At 40.3% G+C, this 19,949-nt stretch overlaps 1 protein-coding gene across 4 annotated transcripts; it reads right to left on the bottom strand.

The window, feature by feature from the left end:
- Positions 1-2,728: 2,728 nt before the first annotated feature.
- lsm6 (LSM6 homolog, U6 small nuclear RNA and mRNA degradation associated) lies at positions 2,729-19,670 on the bottom strand. Of its 4 annotated transcripts, none has more exons than XM_048597396.1 (4): positions 19,494-19,670; positions 10,053-10,162; positions 7,375-7,506; positions 2,729-3,134 (listed from the first exon to the last, which is right to left on the bottom strand). In XM_048597396.1, the coding sequence occupies exons 2-4, from the start codon at positions 10,144-10,146 to the stop codon at positions 3,100-3,102; spliced, it is 261 nt and encodes an 86-aa protein (XP_048453353.1). In that variant the 5' UTR covers positions 10,147-10,162; positions 19,494-19,670; the 3' UTR covers positions 2,729-3,099. The 4 variants fall into 4 exon arrangements, with proteins under 4 accessions (XP_048453353.1, XP_020367432.1, XP_048453358.1 ...); XM_020511843.2 differs by having other exon boundaries at positions 7,375-7,488; positions 19,494-19,659; XM_048597401.1 differs by lacking the exon at positions 19,494-19,670 and adding an exon at positions 19,332-19,445.
- Positions 19,671-19,949: the final 279 nt, after the last annotated feature.

Below are 19,949 nucleotides of genomic sequence, written 5' to 3'. Positions count from 1 at the left end.
TTTGCGCGTGCTAGAAGCTCCATACATAAATACTCAGAACCCAGTTTTACACATGCAAAAGGAATTTACATTGCACCTTTTAAAAGGAAACATTTCTTGCCTCCGAGTTCTGATGAGTACAAGACAGAAAGTTTCTACTTCTAACTTTCTTCAGCAATGTTTAAGTTCTGTACTACAAAGCATTTACATTGCAAATCTGATGTCCCTCCATAAACGATTATGTTAACTGAAGTATCAAGTGTACCAGCAGCTTAAGTGACACTTAGTATGTTCTCATGATCTTCACCCAATATGAAAGTATCAACTTTTCTCTACTTTAGTGGCATTGCAAACACATCACTCATAAGCTTGATGTACTTGAAGAAAAATATAATTTACAAATAATAATGTAGCCGCTGTTCGCATTTTCTTATGTATTGTTGAAGTTAACATCTCAAAAGGTGAAGATTCAAAACTCAGCATAGTAGCAGTAGTGTGTGACCTATGAAAAGCAAACCAATTTATTTCTGTATTTTAGCAGCCAGCTACAATGCTGATAGATTGCTAACCAGGCCAAACAGCAAAAGATGCTGAGTACATTGGCCAAGTAAAATGCTGAAATCACAAAAGTCACACACCAAACACAGTACAACATAGCAGCCAGGTGCTAAGTACATCAGCATAATGTAAAAGGCAACAGTTATCCTGGACAGACATATCCCAACAATGTTTCCACTAAACAAAGGAGGGCCCTGTCACACAAAGAAACGAATAGTAGCAGGCCATCCAAAAGACTGACTCTGTTTCAAACTATTAAGTGTACTTCCTTGATTGGCCAGAACTAGAGAAAGTTCTAGAAAACCATTTAAAATGTATAGAAAGAAGGTTCACCTGCAGACCTCGCTCTTGGAACCCAGTTTGAAATACCTGAGGAGACCAGCATGGCAACAGGCTGAGACCAGCTGACCATCCAGAGGGAGAGAGAAAGAAAGCAACTTTGCAGACTCAGAGACAGAGCCAGAGAGAGGGAACGCGACTGCGTAAATCTACAAGACTCAGGAAGTATTGTAACTTTAAGGAGCCAAATTAGATTTTAGAGATAATATGTTTAGTATTAAAGATTACTGCAACTTTGTTCCGAATAAAGTTCGGACTGTTGCGCATTGGTATCGGATTGGGTTCACGTTGATTTGACCACTTTGGGATTGTGGGACACCTGGGCAAATTAATTCATAACATTCTGGTCAGAGTTGTCTAATATCGTTAAACAGGAATGAGACAACAGCATCACGTGCAATAATCATGTAAGTATTTTGTATATTGCAAAAAAGTTACAAAATAGTGAAACTCAAAGCAGAACACATGAAACTCAATAGCACTCATCACCTCAAAAATGTGACTAGCAGTTTTAAAAAGCCCAAGAGAAAAGAGCAGACATATCTGGAATAAGATATCAAATTTAACTTTTTTCTAAAACTCTAATTACTAGCTCTGCAATACCAGTTATCCTTATTTCTCATTATTCACTGATTACTTTCTCCATTCAACTATCTCCCAACACACCACTTATTATGCACAAAAGGTTGTGGGTCCTCACTCCAACACTTTGCACCAGTCGGTGGTGAGCAAGAAAGGTCGACAGTAAGGACACCAGGTGTCCACTCCCTTCAGGCAAGCAACATGTCTCTGCTCAGTGGTCTCACTAAATTTACAACACTGAGAATGGGGAGTGGTGAAAAGTACACGGTTCAAATATGTTAAACAAATGTTGCACTAGTGCACTGTGTCAGTCCTGGACAAAAAGGGTTATATATAAACACAAAGGTTAAGAAAAAAAAAATTGGCCCATTTTAAAACTTAACATCTAATTCAAAATTCAGAACAAAAACATATCTTTCAAAGTAGAACTGAATATGCACTTGAAAAGTTAAAAAATGCAGGTCTATGAGGGAAGGACAAGGGAACAGTTTTAATTTGATTACTCGATCAAAGAGCCAGCAAAGGCACCAGTGAAACAGCCTCCCTGTGCTGCAAGATTTTCTGGCTGAGTTACAGACCAACCATTACACCTATTATCTAAAACAAAAAATAGAAATTGCTGGAAAAGCTCAGTAGGTCTGGCAGTATCTGTGGAGAGAAATCAGAGTTAACAGACCTGCGGAGCTTTTTCAACAATTTCTACTTTTGTTTCTGATTTACAGTATCTGCAGTTCTTCTGGTTTTTACACAGAATATCTACACAATTACCGTAAGATGTAGAAGTACGTGATTCAGCCCGTTGAGTCTGCTCCACCTTCCATGAGATTATGGCTGATCCGAATATCTTCAGCTCAATTTTCCTGTCTTTTCCCCATACCCCTTCATCCCCCTACTATTAAAAATCTGTCTATTTCAGCCTTGAACATACAACACAGCCTCTACAGCCCTCTGTGGTAAAGAATTCCACAGAAGTAGTAATCTCAAGTGAAAATTCATCTTCCACTCTGTTCCGTTAACCTGGGATCATGCCCTGTGGTCCTAGGCTCTTCCACAAGGGGAAACCACCTCTTCTGTACAACTCTGCTGTTATTAACTGATTCAAAGAGCCTAGGGGAAAGACTGTTATTACTTAAAGCAAAATCAAAAAATTCATGGATACAGCATCGATTTCACTAACGGATTTCAAACAGAAGTTTTTATGCATTTCCCCTGTCCTTTGGTGAAAAAGTGTTGTAATTTATTTTTAGAGTGATATTAAACTTAAACAAAGTGAGACACATACATCAAATCCTTTATTCACAACATTGTCAGCAATTAGGTCACTTTTCCCTAAGCAGGTAGTTAGCTTTAAATGTACACAGGGTTTCCAAAACAGGCCAGTGTTTGCCTTAATTAATCTTCAGGTTTTATATATTACATTACAGCCATTATCCATTTCTGAAAAATGACCAAAGAAAGGCTTCAAGAAAATGTAAATCAATCATCTTCATTTATGAAGAACTATCACATGTATTGTAGATAGCCAAAAATTGAAAAGAAGTATTGTATATTGTACTAGAATGTCTTTTCCTCGTTTAAAAAATAAACCCTTTTTTGTCATTTTAAAATCAAAAAACATGTCATTTTGGTGCACATCATCATCTAAAGTCTCCTCTTCTGTGTGCTTATATACAACACTGCAAGGAAAAAAGAAAAACGTAAAGATTCTCTAGTTTAAGATAAACAGACCAAACGCAAATTAATCTATATATTCATATATGGAGGCCAGTATATTTGATAATTCAAGGTGAGAGGAAACAAAAATTGAGTACCTAAAGCAATCCATGTATTCCAGCTTGCACACAATTGTGCACTTTTCTCCTAAACTGTCAGTGGCAGTGTTTCCAATAAAATGGCAATAATTAATAAAACTTACTGTTTTCATTATACTATTTTAATAATTACATGCTTTGTTGCTCAGTAAGCTGGTTGTTTCTTTCATCACCAACATACCAAGCATGACATGAGTCAAGACCAGTTTTGTTCATATTTCTGAGGGGGATTTTTAAACAAGTGTTACTTTGGAAAACGAAACAGACCAATTAAACTGCCAGAACAGTACTGCATTTATTAAAAAATCCCCTGTTGTCCATCTCTTAGCTTCCAAATAACATTTGTATTATTTGATATTTTGAAAAACAAGTTACTTCTCGTGATCCAATATCGGAGCAGCACACTACATTGGACAGGTAGGGTGAGTAGATGTGAATTTAATTCGTGGTCAAGATTTTACATAGTTTAAATATTTTGGTGACAAGGACTCAGTAAACAGAGGGATATAGATAGTTTGAGTGAATGGGCAAAAACTTGACAGTTGGAATATATTATGGGAAAATATGAGGTTATGCACTTTGGCAAGAAAAATAGAGGAGCTAACTGTTATTTAAATGCAGAAACACTACAGAAAGCTACAGAAGAGGAATTTGAGAGCCCTCATGCATAAATTACAAAAGCTAGTGTTCAAGTTCAGCAGGCAATAGGGATGGTAAATGGAATACACCTCCTCCCACCCACCTTCCTGCTAAAATGCCATCCCCATTCCCAATTCCTTCGCCTCTGCCGCGTCTGCTCCCAGGATGAGGCATTCCACTCTCGTACATCTCAGATGTCCTCGTTTTTCAAGGACCACAACATCCCCCCCTCAGTGGTCGAGAACGCCCTTGACCGTATCTCCCGCATTTCCCGCAACGCATCCCTCACACCCGTCCCCGCAATAACAACCAAAAAAGAATCCCCCTCGTCCTCACGTACCACCCCACCAACCTCCGGATCCAACGCATCATCCTCCGACACTTCCGCCATCTGCAATCTGACCCCACCACCAAAGACATTTTTCCCTCCCCACCCTTATCTGCTTTCCGGAGGGACCACTCTCTCCGGGACTCCCTTGTCCACTCCACACTCCCCTCCAGCCCCACCACACCCGGCACTTTTCCCTGCAACCGCAGGAAGTGCTACACCTGTCCCCACACCTCCTCCCTCACCCCCATCCCAGGCCCCAAGAAGACTTTCCACATCAAGCAGATGTTCACCTGCACATCTGCTAATGTGGTATACTGCATCCGCTGTTCCCGTTGTGGCCTCCTCTACTTCGGGGAAACCAAGCGGAGGCTTGGGGACCGCTTTGCAGAACACCTACGCTCGGTTCGCAATAAACAACTGCACCTCCCAGTCGCGAACCATTTCAACTCCCCCTCCCATTCCTCAGACGACATGTCCGTCCTGGGCCTCCTGCAGTGCCACAACGATGCCACCCGAAGGTTGCAGGAACAGGTTGGGAACCCTGCAGCCCAATGGTATCAATGTGGATTTCACAAGCTTCAAAATCTCCCCTCCCCCTACTGCATCCCAAAACCAGCCCAGCTCGTCCCCGCCTCCCTAACCTGTTCCTCCTCCCACCTATCCCCTCCTCCCACCTCAAGCCGCACCCCCATTTCCTACCTACTAACCTATCTCCTCCCTACCTCCCCACCTACACTCACCTTTACTGGCTCCATCCCCGCCTCTTTGACCTGTCTGTTTCCTCTCCACCTATCTTCTCCTCTATCCATCTTCTATCCGCCTCCCCCTCTCTCCCTATTTATTTCAGAACCCCCTTCCCCCTCCCCCATTTCTGAAGAAGGGTCTAGGCCCGAAACGTCAGCCTTCCTGCTCCTATGATGCTGCTTGGCCTGCTGTGTTCATCCAGCTCTACACCTTGTTATCTCAGATTTTCCAGCATCTGCAGTTCCTACTATCTATGGTAAATGGAATGTTGGTTTTTATTTCAAAGGGAACGGAATATAAAAATAGGGAGGTGGTGCTAAAACTATGCAGGGTGTCCCTAATTTAAGAACGTCCAACTTAAGAACACTCGTACTTATGAACATAATCACATACATGGTAATTTTAAAGATGTGACATAAAAACATTTCCTGTACTTACAAATGGCTACTCTATATCATCCTGCAGTGTTCCGACTTATGTACAAATCAACTTATAAACATACTCAAGAATGGAACCACAAATAATATTAACTGGGATTGCTTTAGAATGAAAGGATTAGATGAGTTGGAGTTTTTAAAGTGCATACAAGAGAGCTTTTTGTGCTAGGGAATGAAGCCGGTCAAGTTGTTAAGTGACTATAGCTCTAAATTTTCATCATAGAAAGGGACAAAGGATAATATATAAATTAAGTGTCTAAATTGAACGAAGGCCAATTTTAATACCATTAGACAGGATCTGGAAAATATAGAATGGGAGCAGCTACTCGCAGATAACTCTTCAGTTGGAAAGTGGGAGTCTTTTGAAAGAACTATACCGAGAACTCAGGGCCAGTGTGTTCCCCCAAAAGTGAAGGAAGTGCAGGATGGCAAGGGACAGACAGTTTGATAAAGAAAAAGATGGAAGTATGCGTTAGGTATACAGCATTAAAAACAGAGAGTCCCTTCAGGAGAATAGTGTGCGTAGGGGTTCTTTGGCAGATACAATCAAGGAAAACTCCAAGGTATTTTGTAAGTATATTAAAACAACCAGATTAACAGGGAAAGAGTGGGGCCTTTTGGAAACCAAAGAGGCAATTGGAGCATGGAGCCAGAGGATGCAGGTGAGGTCTTAAATGAATGTTTCTCATCTGTATTCACAAAACAGAAAGACATTGTAACTGGAGATGTCAGTTGGGATGGTGAGGTTCTAGAGCATGTTCAGATTAATAGGAGGAGGAATTAGATGTTTTAGTGAGATGATCAAAACCATTGACAGATGAATTGTTTAAATACGAGATAACAAGGTGTAGAGCTGGATGAACACAGCAGGCCAGGCAACATCAGAGGAGCAGGAAAGTTGACATTTCGGGTCTGGACCCTTCTTCAGAAAATTTTCTGAAGGGTCCAGACCCAAAACGTCAGCTTTCCTGCTCCTCCGACGCTGCCTGGCCTGCTGTGTTCATCCCGCTCTACACCTTGTTATTTCAAATTCTCCAGCATCGGCAGCTCCTACTATCTCTATTGTTTAAATATGATCCTTCTCTCGGGCATAGCATTCGAGTCAAAGAGGATGTAGAAAATGCTTTGGTTCCTTATGCAGAGATCAATAATGAATTAAAGAAGGTATGACAACTTCTATACAATGCACTTTACAAAAGCCAAGCAAGTGCACAGCCAGCAGATGAAACCCAACTGCATGCCTCTTCCTTGCTGCCGTCTTGCTTCCAGTCTCTGTCTCCTCATCAACAGTTGATGCTGTTAGATATCAACTAAGATGCTGCTCATTTCATCTAATACTGTACCAGTATTGAATAGAGTACTGCACTGCCTATGCATTTTTACTATAAAGTATTGTTTTGTTAACTACAATAATATAATTTCCGTTTAAGTAATGTATATATTTAGAAGTTTAAATAGGTTTATTGAAATGTTTTAATGCTTTTCCAACATGGGGCATGTTTCTATTTCATTGGGCATGTATTGGCTGCATAGGGGAAAGGCCTAGAATATCCATGGTATTCATTTTTTTTGGTATCTGTGGGAGGTCCATGCTCTATTCCTCACGGGCATCAAGGACTTAGTGCGTTTTAAAAAAAAAAGCGTAGTTTTCTTCAGGAAAGAGACAGAAATGATACAGAAACGAAATAGTGAGAGAAACGGAGTGTCAGACAGAAAGCACAAGAGAGTCATGCAAGCAACTAATCAGTCCTAGGAAGAATACTTTTTTCAAAAACTTTCTCAATATACAGTTAACAAGGTGTAGAGCTGAATGAACACAGCAGGCCGAGGAGCAGGAAGGCTGATGTTTCGGGCCTAGACCCTTCTTCAGAAATCAATATACAGTTGTAGTTTTACAGTCCAATATAAAGCATAATTTTCAAATTTTATTTAGAAAGAAAAGAAGTGAATTTACCATTGTTGCCTCGAATAAATGCATCTCCATACTTGTTCTTAAGTTGACCATTTACATATTCTTCTGTTTGTTCCAATGCTATATTCATGTAACCATCCAGACAGGCCAAAACACCTGGCAAAAATGATACAACTGCAATTGAAATTTATTAAAATCCAAGATTAGAATGCTCAATGCAATATTCAGTTTTGTAACATAGCAATGATACAGAACTGGCTCGAAGGTAGAAGATCGGGGGTGGTGATGGACGGTTGCTTTTCAGACTGGGGGCCTGTGACCATTGGTGTGCCACAAGGGTCAACGCTGGGTCCATTACTTTTCATCATTTATATAAATGGTGTGGAAATTGCAGGGGTACTGGCCACAGTCTTTCAGTCTTCCCTAGTTTTGGAGGAGATGCCAAGGATAAGCCAATCATTACAGACTAATCAGGTTAATTTCAGTATTGGGGAAGTTTTGACACAATTATTCAGGATAGAATTAATAACACATGGAAAATGGTGGGTTGATTAGAAATCCACACTGACTCTTCCTAAAGTGGAAAATGGTGTTTAACTAACTTGGAGTTTTCTGAACAGGAAACAAAAATGCTTGATGAAGATAATATTGTTGAGGTGGTGCACATGGATGTTGAAAAGGTGTTTGGTACAGTACCACAACACAGACTTGTGAGGAAAGTTATAGCTCATGTTATAAAAGGGTCAGTAGCAAAATGAATAGAGCAATATATTTTTAGACTGGGGAAAAGTTTTTAGTGGAGATCCCCAGGGGTCAGTATTGGGACCCTTGCTTCTCCTGATATATATTAATTATCTGGATCTTGATGTGCAGGGGCGATTTCAAAGTTTGCAAAAGATACAAGGTGTGGAAGAAGTTGGTGGAGCGGGCACATGGGTAGCAGATGCATTTCATTGCAGAGAAGTGCAGGTTGAAACACTTTGGTAAGAAGGACATTGAAAGACAATATTAAATAGTGGGTACAATTATATGGGGGATGCAAGAGTATAGGGACCTGGGTGTGTATGTGCACAGATCTTTGAAAGTGGCAGCACAGGTAAAGGGAGAGGAATAAATAAAGCATACAGTAGCCACAGATTTATTAATAGAGTGCAAGAACAAGGAGATGATGCTGAACTTATATAGACACTTGTTAGACCTCTGCTGGAGTACTGGGTACAGTTGTGGGTGCCACGTTATAGGAAGGATGTGAACGCATTGAACAAAGTGCTGAAGCGATTTACAAAAATGGATCTAGGGATGAGGAATGATTGAAGATGTTGGGACTGTTCTCTTTGGAAAGAAAAGGCTAAGAGGAGATCTGATAGAGGTTTTCAAGATCATGTGAGGGCTAGACAGTAGAGAGAGAGAGAAAAAAACTCATTACAAGAACATAGATATGAAGTGATCTAAAGTGCAAAAGAAGCAAGGGTGAAGTGAGGAAAATTACTTTCATTCATTAGGGTATGGAATTTACTGCGTAGAAGTGTGGTGGAATTAGGTTCCATTGAGGCATTCATGAAGTCACTGGATGATTATTTGGATAAAAATTATGTGCAAGGGTATGGGGGGAAAGCAGGAAATCAGCTCTGGGTAATGATGCTCGTTTAACAGTGCAGATATAATGGGCCGAATGGCCTCTTTCTGTGCCAAAAAACTTCAGTGATTCTGTGACCTGGTCTTTTTTAAACTAGCATTTAAGCAGCTGAGAGAGACGATTCCAATACAATAAGTCCTCACTTTAAGTTGTTCTGTTTAGCATTGCTTTGTTTTAAAGATGTTTATTCTTCAAGGCCTGTTTCCCTAAACAATTTACGCCATGACTTCTGATTTTACAAAGTTTGTGAATGCAATTGGCAATAGAAACGTGCAACACTGAAGTTGAACATCATAGCTGTGAATTAGGTTACAAGTGAATTTTTATATTATGACAATCTATTGAAATTCAGGCAAAGAATACTGGAAATTCATTTGAAGGGGCTGTAGGGCTTATATCCATGGTACAGGATTAAATGTTTTGTTCTAAGAGCTAATAATGATCAGAAAAAAAATCATCAGGGCAACTACACACAATATATTGAGGTAAAAAATGCAAAAATGAAAATACAGCATTCCATGATTTTTTAAAATGCACTTTGCTGTAAGGCTGGAAGCACTATAGGAGGTAGGAAGGGGAAAAGGTTTCAGAAGCTTACAGAAGAAAATACGATAGAGACTACCTGAGGAAGTTAGATTAAGGGATAGTGAACTAGGATTAGGGACCTTCCCTTAACTTCGCTTGAATCATGGACTAATCAAAATTTTACACCACAAAAGAAAGTTATTCATCCTATCATTTTGGTGCTGGCTTTTGAAGTAGCTATCCAATCACATGTATTCTCACCTCCTGCTCTTATTGCATAGCCCTCCAATGTTTTCTCTTCAATTTATGTAGTATCTCTTTAACATTTGAAATGACTTGTTCTGTTTTGCAAATTATTTCAGTAGGAATGCAGTGCTGCACATGTGCAAAATGCTATTTTGACTTGTACATTTGGTTTGTCCAGGAACGAATGTCCAAAAGGTCCCAACAGTAGTTTTAACCTCGATTCCTATGGCAACTCATGGTTCACTCAGTTATTTCACTTGAAGTTGAGATTTTCAGGAACTCAATTACAATTTTAAGTGAGGACTTACTGTACCTCGATAATCCACGCCCGAGTTCAGTTTGACCACCACTGGTCTCCCGATGATCTGTTTTAGAAAATCACTGGGTGTTTGCTTTCGCAGGCTCATTTTTTAATCCTTCAGCCTGCATCAGAACAGAAACATTTCCTAAATGACAATACAAGCACACATAATTCAAAACCAACTTTGCAAAGAACTGACATGGGCTTCTACAATTGTACAAACTGTTATCATGAGTGGAGGGGGTTGACAGCACAAGTGAGAGAGAGGATGAGTGAATGACAAGCAAAAAGGCAGTGGCAAGTATTAGCAGAAAATTCTTTCTTTATCCCCAAAAGCATCAATTTGAATTTAGTAATTTAAATTAATTGCAGAGAAAAAGCTGAATACTTCCAGGAAAGAAAGAACTTCAATATAATTTGTTATTTAAATTGTGGATGAAGTTTTGTAGGTAGAGTTTAGGAATAAAAAAGGGACAGCTGGATTGCTAGGTGTTTATTATAGACTCCCAGAGAGCTGACAGGAAATTGAGGAGCAAATTTTTGCACGATTTGTGGATGTATGTAAAAATAATAACAAAAAGGTAATTATAACATGTGATTTCAACTTTCCCAACATTAACTGGGATAGACATAATGTTAAGTGCTTGGATTGAGCGCATTTCTTGAAATATGTACAGGAGAACCTTTTAGGCCAATATGTAGAGGGTCCTGGACCTAATTCTGGTGGTGGTGAGGGAGCATTTTAGTGATAGCAATCACAACATTGTATAATTTAAGCTGAATATGGAAAAAGAAATAGATAAGTTGCAAGAAAAAGGTTTTGGATTGGGGAAAGAGCAGATTTTAGTAAAATACGGCAGGATCTGGCCAAGGTAGACCAGGAACAATTACTAGTGAGGAAAACTACAGAAGAGCAGTGGGGAACATTCAAAAAGGAAATGGAGAGGGTACAAGCCTAACATGTTCCCTCTAGGGATATAGGAAAGAATAACAAGCCCAGAGAACCATGGATGATCAGAGATATTCAGGATAAGAAGGGAGAAAAGAGGCAGGTACAAGCGGAGGAATTAATGGAGATTAATGGCAATTAGGAAAGCAAAGGGGGATATGACAAAACTCTGGCTCATAAAAGTAGGGAAAATCCCAAGATATTCTACAAGTATAAATACATCAATGGGAAGAGTGTAACCAGGGTGACCCCATTAGGGAACAAGGGGGCAATCTGTGGGTGGAGCCAGAGGACACAGGTAAAGTCTTGACCCAATATCATCTATCTTCACTCAAGAGAATGAGGATGAAGATACGGCACCCTGGGGGAAGGGACTGCGAGGTGCTTAAGCAAATTGACATAGGGAAGGACAAGGTATTGGAGGTGCTGGCAGGCTTAAAGGTGAACAAATCTCTGGGTCCAAATAAAAAGGCCTAGTGGTATTATCGCTGGACTGTTAATCCAGAGACCCAGATAATGTTCTGGGGAGCTGGGTTTGAATTCCACCACGGCCAATGGTGGAATTTGAATTTAATAAGTATCTGGAATTAAGAATCTAATGATGACCAAGAATCATTGTTGGAAAAACCCATCTGGTTCACTAATGTCCTTCAGGGAAGGAAACTACCATCCTTACCTGGTCTGGCCTACATGTGACTCCAGATCCGTAGCAATGTGGTTGACTCTTAACTGCCCTCTTGGCAATTAGGGATGGGTAATAAATGCTGCCTAGCCAGCCACGCCCTCATCCCACGAATGAATAAAGGAAAAAATGAAATTGTGTCCTTGGCTGCTGTGGGAAGACAGGGAGGAGACTGCAATGCCACTGACCCAAATTTTTAATTCCTCTCTGGCCCCAGGTGAGGTGCCAGAGGACTAATGTGGTTCTGATATTTAAGGAAGATTGCAGAAATAAGCCAAAGAACCCTGAAGGAGAGCATCTACCTCCACTTGGAGAGGCAAGGTTTGATCAGAGATGGTCAGCATAGCTTTGGCAGAAGGAGATCATGCTAACAAATTTGATTGAATTTTTTGATGTGGTGACCAGGTGTATAGAAAAGGGTAGTGCAGTTGATGTAGTTTATATGGATTTCAGCAAAGCCTTTGACAAGGTCCCACGTGGGAGACTTATCATGAAGGCAAATGGACACAGGATACACGGTAATTTGATAAAGTGGATTAAAACTTTACTCAGTTGTGACAGACAGAGGGTGAATGTAGAAGGCTGCTTTAGTGAATGGAAGTCGGTGTTCAATGGCATACCACAGGCAGGTGTGCTGGATCCCCTTTTATTCGCCGTTTACATAAATGACATAGATAATTGTGTGGGGGTTTGGGTTAGTAAGTTTGCGGACAATACAAAGATTGGTCAGGTGCCTAACAGTGAGGTTGAGTGTCTTGAGTGATAAGAACGTATAAACAGGATAGTCAAATGGGCAGATAAGTGGCAGATGGAATTTAACCCTGAAAAGCACGAGTTAATACAATTTGAAAGGAGTAATCTGACAAAGAAGTATTCAAGCAATAGAATGACACCAGGAAGTTCTGTGGACAAAGGGACCTTGGAGTATTTCTCCATTGAAGACTCAAGGACATGTCAGTAGAGTGGTGAAAAAGACATACAGGACACTTGCCTTTATCAATCGAGGCATAAAATACAAAAGCAAGGAAGTCATGTTGGAGTTGTAAAGAACTTTGGTGAGACACAGGTAGAATACTGCATGCAGTTCTGGTCGCCACATTACAGGAACTGGAGGGAGTGCAGCGGAGATTCACCAGGATGCTGCCTGGGATGGGAAATTTAAGTTTGAGGAAAGGCTGGATAGGCTTGGTTTTTTATTTGGGGGGGTGGAGTTAAGACTGAGGGGTCTTCTGATTGACGTGTACAAGATTGAGGGGCATGGACAGAATGGATAAAGCGCAGCTGTTGCCCTCAGTTAAAGGGTTAGTCAAGAGGACGCACAGGTTCAAGGTAAGGGGCAAGAGGCTGGAGGAGATGGAAGGAAAACCTCGTTTTTTAAAACGCAGAGAATGGTGATGGTCTGGAATGTGCTGCCTGGGAGGTTGGCAGAGGCAAATTGCCTCACATCTTTTAAAAAGTACCTAGATGAGCTCTTGGAACATTACTGCATTCAAGGCTATGAGCCAAGTGCTGATAATTGGAATTAGATTGAAGGTCAGGTGCTTCTCACGGGTAGATGCACACTTGATGGGTCAAAGGACTTCTTCTGCACTATACAATTTTACAATTGCACTTTCACTTCAGTCAGAAAGTGTCAGGTTCTAGCCCCATACCAGTCTCCTTAGCACATTAACTAGGCCAATAGTACTGCATTTAGGGGAGTTGTTATCAATGCCCAACTCATTAAGGAAATTATGATGGCATGAGATGTGAGCTAGCTACGACAAATTGAGGATTATTATTTAAAGGGATAATGACAGACAGGTGATGGCAAAAATTTAAAGAGCTCATGGATGAACTGTAAAGTTTATTCATCCCAGTCTGGTATGAAAATAAAATGGGAAATGTGCTCAGACCATGACTAACAGGAGAAATTAGAGATAGTATTAAATCCAAGAGGGAGGCACGTAAATTGGCCAAATAAAAAACCCAGCAGATCTGAGGATTGTGAAAGTTTAGATTCTAATAAAGGGAGACAGAGGGACTGACAAAGGGAATTTATAAGAGGGAACAAAAAAAACCAATTAAATACATACTTTAGTTCTGTCTTTGAAAAGGAAAACACAAACAACATTCCAAAAATGCAGTGGGTGGGGTGGAGGAGAGAATGGCTGCCCAGAGCCTGATAACCTTCATACCAGAGTACTTAAGGAAGTTGCCCTAGAAATAGCAGATGTGCTAGTGATCATCTTCCAACATTCTACAGACTGTGGAACAGTTCCTACAGATTAGAGGGTAGCTAATGAAGCCCACATTTTAAGAAGGGAGGCAGAGAGAAAACATTCTAGATCAGTTAGCTTGACATCAGTAGTGGGAAAAACATTAGAGTCCATTGTAAAAGATGTAATAGCACAGCATTTGGAAGTGACAAGGAGGACAGAGTCAGCATAGTTTCACGAAGGGGAAGATGTGCTTGACAAATCTGCTGGAACTTTTTGAAGATGTAACTAGAGTAGATAAGGAGGAGCCATTGGATGGGGTTTACTTGGATTTTTAGATTGCTTTTGATAAGGTTCCACACACAAGACATATGTAAAATCAAAGTGCATGAGATCTGAGGTTGTGTACTGAAATAGATTGAGGGCGGACAGGAAACAAGGAACAGGAATTAAATTTTTCTGAGTGGCGCCAATGTCTACTACAGGGATCAGTGCCTGAATCTCAACTATTCACAATATATATTAATGGTTTGGAGGAGCAAACTGTGTATCATATCTCCAAGTTTGCAGAGGACATAAAGCTGGTTGGGAAGGCAATCTGTGAGCAGAGAAGTTTCAATGTGATTAGGACAATTTAAGTAAATGAGTAAAATCATGGCAGGAGCAGTATAATGTAGAAAAATGACATTATTCACTTTGGTAAAGAAAAGAACAGGAAAGCTTGGCAATAGATTGGGAAAGGGAGAGATCCAACAAATCTTGGATGTCTTCCTACACCAGTTGCCAAAAGTAAACATGCAGGTGCAGCAGATGGCAAAGGCGGCAGATGGGACACCAGCTTTCATAGCGAGAGGATCTGAGTACAGGCATAGGGATGTTTTGCTGCAACTGTACTGGAGATTGGTAAGATCACACTTCGAGCAGTTTTGGTCTCCTTATCCGAGAAGGCTTGTTCTTGCTATTGAGCGAATACAAAGAAGGTTTATCAGACGGATTCCTGGGATAGCACGACTAATGTACAGAAAGAGACTGTATCAGTTAGGACTATATTCACTGGAGTTTAGAAGAATGAGGGGGATCTTATAGAAACCTATAAAATTCTAACAGGACTAGACAGGGTAGATGGAGGAAGGATGTTCTCGATGACCATGGAGTACAGAATCAAGGGTCATAGAATGACCTTTTAGAACTGAGATAAGGAGGAATTTCTTTACCAAGAGAGTTGTGAACTTGTGGAATTCTCTGCCACATAAAGCAGTTGAGGCCAAAACATTGAATGTTTCCAAGATGGAGTTAGAGAGAGTTATTGGGCCTAAAGGGTGTGGGGAGAAATTGGGAACAGGACACGGAGTTGGATGTTCAGCCATGAATATATTGAATGGCAGAACAGGCTTGAAGGACTGAATGGTCACTCCTGTTCTTATTTTCTATGTTTCTGTTATAATGTCAGTACAATCATGGGATCGGTGTTTCTACTCTGGTTTAAACACATGCAATCTTTAAGTTGTTATTGTAATGAAAATATTTTTTAAAAAAGACCACATCACAATCACACCTCATTTTCACCATTATTATCCTGTAGCAGTACATACAACAAGTCTTTCATTTTAGAGTACCAAATGGTTTGGCACAGAAGATCAGGAAATATACTAAGTATTGGATACAGGTCAGGAATAACAAGGGTCAGAAAATACTAGGGAAAGTAGTCAATTATTGTTTAAAAACAAAAAATCTGATTTGCTAATGTCTTTTAGGGAGAGAAACTACCACCCTTATGCAGTCTGGCCTACATATGATTCCAGACCCATATGAATGTGGTTGACTCTTAACTGCCCTCAGGCAATCAGGGATGAGCAATAAATGTTGGCCTAGCAGGTGACACCCATATCCCATGAATGAATTTTAAAAAAACCACAGAGGCTATAACAGGGAATAAGGAAATAGAAGAACCGTTAAACAAATATTTTGTCTGTCTTCAAAACGCATATGAAAAATAATGAGGAAGCAAGGACCTAACAAGAATAAGGAAATTAAAGTAATTATTAATGTGATGATAAATTACTTCAGAAACTAATATTTGACAAATTCCCTGGGACTGGTGGCCTACGCCAATGGTCAGAGAACTGGCTGCGATGACAGCGGATGCTGTAATCCTTCAAAATTGCCTAGATTTTAGAATGGCCCCTGCAAATAGGAAAGCAAAAATTGTAATATTGCCCTTTGAGAAAGGAATAAAGGGAAAATCTGAGAACTGCTGGCCACTTAGCTTTACATTAGTCAACAGTGAAACGATGAAGGAGTAATCAAGACACTTAGAAAATGATTTCTAAAATATGATTAGGCAGATTCAACATTGTTTTATGAGGAGGAACCATGTATGGAAAAATATTATGCATTTTGAGCTCATAATTAATAGGTAGACAAAGGGAAGTCAGTGGATGTAGTACATATTGATTTTAAAAAGGCATTGAATGAGGTGCTGCATATAATGTTATTATTCAAGATGTTAATATATTAGCATAGATAGATGACTGGTTAAGTAGAGTTGCAATAAATGGAGCATATTCAGATTTGTAGCCTGTGACCAGTGGAGTGCCTAAAGGATTAGTGTTGAGCCTCAGCTATTTACAATCTATAGTAATGACTTAGATGAAGGAAGGATACTAAACAGGCTGCAAAGAGATATGGACATGTTAATTGAATGGGTAATAAGGAGTACAATATAGGGAAATGAGAGGTTATTTACTTTGTTAGGAAGAATAGAAGATCAGAATACTTTTTAAGATAGTGGGAACCTTTTAAGTGTTGATGTTCAGAGACGCAAGTGTATACATACAAAGAACATGCAGGTACACTAAGCAATTAGAACACACAGCAGTACAGCGCAGGAACAGGCCCTTCAGTCCACCATGTCTGCACCGACCATGATGCCATTCTAAACTAATCCCATCTCCCTGCATATGGTTCATAGCTCTATTCTCTGCCTATTCATGTGTCTGTCTAAATGCCTCTTAAATGTTGCTATTGTATTTGCTTCTACCACCTCCCCTGGCAGCACATTCCATGTACCTCTGTGTAAAAATCTTTCTTCGCACATCTTCTTTAATTTTTCCCCTCTCACCTTAAACCTATGCCACTTAGTCTTTGACATTATGACCCTGGGAAATAAGATTCAGACTTCCTGTCGTAATTTTATATAATGCAATCAAGTTGCCTCTCAGCCTCCAACATTCTAGCAAAATCCAAGTTTGTCCAACCTGTCCTTATAGCTAATACACTGCAAACCAGGCTACGTCCTGGTAAGCCTCTTTTGCACCCTCTGCAAAGCCTCCACACCCTTCCTATAGTGTGGCAACCAGAACTGCACAGAATACTCCAAACTTGTACATGACTTGCCAAATTCCATACTCAATACTCCAACCAATGAAGGCAAGCATGCTCTGTGCCTTCTTTACCACTTGCATTGCCACTTTCAGGGATTCTAGCACTTACACTCCAAGATCCCTCTTTATCATAAATATTGCTAAGGATTCTGCCATTTACTGCTCACAATATCATAGGCTGTCTCATAGCATGTGATCTGAGGGTATAAAGGTCTCAGATTCCATCTTAAATGGGACCACCTGAAGCATGATACTGTTGTTTGTAACTGAATAGTAATGTCTACCCAGGCACTGGATGTGCACGTGAATGGAATATTTGTAATATATTGGTGATCTGGAATAAGTGTCTAATGGATCTTTCAATGCCATGTTAACCAGTTCCAGTTATGTTGTGAGGGATGACATAAGCATTGCCACAAAACGTAATGATATCCTACTGGAAGCAAAACGAACGTCAGAGGACAAGAACAAACAAGTCTCGCTGAAATCAGACAGAGCTTTGGTGAGGCAGTGACAGTACACTGCACAGTTTTTCTTCTTAGTTAAGAATAGATATATTTGTCTTGGAAGCATGCAGCAAATATTTATTACATTATTCCTTGGGTTGGGGGGTAGAATAGGTTGAACCAATAGTCTTTGAAGTTTAGACTAATGATAATTCTTCACTTCTTCCAAAGGAGAAAATTCTCATTGAAATATAAAATATTCTGAGGGCCCTAGTTAGACTAAACATAGAGAGGTTGCTCCCTCTGCCCTGAGAAACTAGACCTAAAGAGTTTAACATCAGAATAAGGGGACTTCCCTGCTCCTCGATGCTGTCTGACCTGCTGTGCTTTCCCAGCTCCACATTTATTAACGCAGAATAAGGGGTAAACCATTTAAGAGTGAGATGAGAAGGAATCCTTCACTTAGGTTAGGAATTGTTGGAATTTGCTGCCCCACAGCACTGTGGATACTCACTGCATGTATTGATGACATGGATTGACAGATTTTTGAACTCTAGGAGAATAAAGAGCTTGGTACTTAGGTGACAGATCTGCCGTGTTCGCAAAACAGGTGAAATGGGTCATGGCCTTTCTCCTGCTCCTTTTTCTTATGTTATTATCTTAAATCGGAGAAAAAAAGTGAACAAGCAGTAAGCTCATCTCATTCACCAATACAATACTACTCCAATATACTCTGCAGCAGAGTTCTGGTGTCCACATTATAGAAGGTTTTCAGACATGCTGTTGAAGGTGCAAAAGAAAAATCTCACAAGGAGGTCACCTGAATTGGGAAGATTTACTTATCAGGTAAGGCCAAATAGGGTTCTTTAGAAAAATTATTCACTGGTTGTTGATTCTAGAGCTAGAGAAACAGCCTGATAATTAGGACCAGACTGTTGAGGAGAAATGTTAGGAAGCACTTCTCCACACAAAGAGTGATAAATGTTTTAAATTCTCTTCCAGAAAAAGCAGCTGGGTGCTGGATCGGTTGTTAATCTGGGATAGATAATTTTTTTTCTTAAGCAAAGATATTAACAGTTTTCAGCCGAAGGCCGGAACCTGGAATTAGCCAATAGATCGGCCATGATCTCATTGAATTATGGTACAGGCTCAAGGGGCTGAATGGCCTACTCCTGCTCCAATGAAAACAGAAGGCGAAAAGATAATCTGATGAGCCTTTAAACTAAAGGAAATTAATAGGATAGATTTTGAGAAACTATTTTCACTATGGATGAAGACAGGGATCAAGATAATCACTAATAAATTTAATTAGGACTACGTACAAAAACTTCGCTACTTTGGTTAGAATGTGAAATATCGCTGCCACAGCGAAGAGCTAAAGCAAATATAAATGCATTTTCAGCTAGATAGTATGAAGAAGTTAAAAAGTAGATCAGGAGAAATGAAGGTTGGGCTAGGAGGAAGTGCATGTGGAGCGTAAACACCAACAGAGAACAGCTGAACGCCAGTGTCTTACACTTCTGTACAAAATATCAGTAAGATCCTCACACGTTCGATCACGCATGGAGATCTGTCTTTCTGTACCAGTGGGCAGAGGACGAATGTATGCAGAAAGAAAGACGACCAAGCTCACCAGGCCCCAGCAACGGCTCGCATACAAGCGTCAGATAGGCACTCGGAATTTCATAGCTCGCCGCAGCAGGCCTCAGGGCCAAAAAAGAAAGCGGAGAAACTTGGCAAGTGAGGCGGAGCTCGTGCTGCCCACTGGCTGGCGCGAAATTCTAACAGCAGTTACCGTTCACTCTGTGCTTGATTTGAAAGTAGCCCGGACGATTCCAAACTCCCTCACGTTCTATCAACCAATTCGAACGGTGGTCGGAGCTTTCCGACTCCACAAAATCCAGCCAACCCAAAGCTGAACACCACCTCCCAACGCGCGACGGAAGCTTAATACCTCGGCGGAAGTTTCGAGTTATGTAGATACCGGAATTGCTCCTTGTAATGATGCTACGTTGTGTTCAAAAACGCGGTTTAGTTGAAATTAGTATTAATGACTTTTTTTGTTGTTGGGAATATTTCGATACAGTTTGACACTTGAAGCAGTGACATCGTCTCTGCCTGGTCTTTAATGGCGAGGAACAACGAAAATGTTGGAAATCTTTAAAAAAAAGACGCTGGAAATAGACAGATCTGTGTATTTCCAGAATTCAGTAAACACTGACCGGTAAAATAGTTTAATAATACACATCGT

The sequence above is a fragment of the Rhincodon typus genome, chromosome 1 (assembly GCF_021869965.1).
Source record: "Rhincodon typus isolate 14 chromosome 1, sRhiTyp1.1, whole genome shotgun sequence".
Taxonomy (NCBI): Eukaryota; Metazoa; Chordata; class Chondrichthyes; order Orectolobiformes; family Rhincodontidae; genus Rhincodon; species Rhincodon typus.
This window is presented reverse-complemented; position numbering and strand designations above follow the sequence as displayed.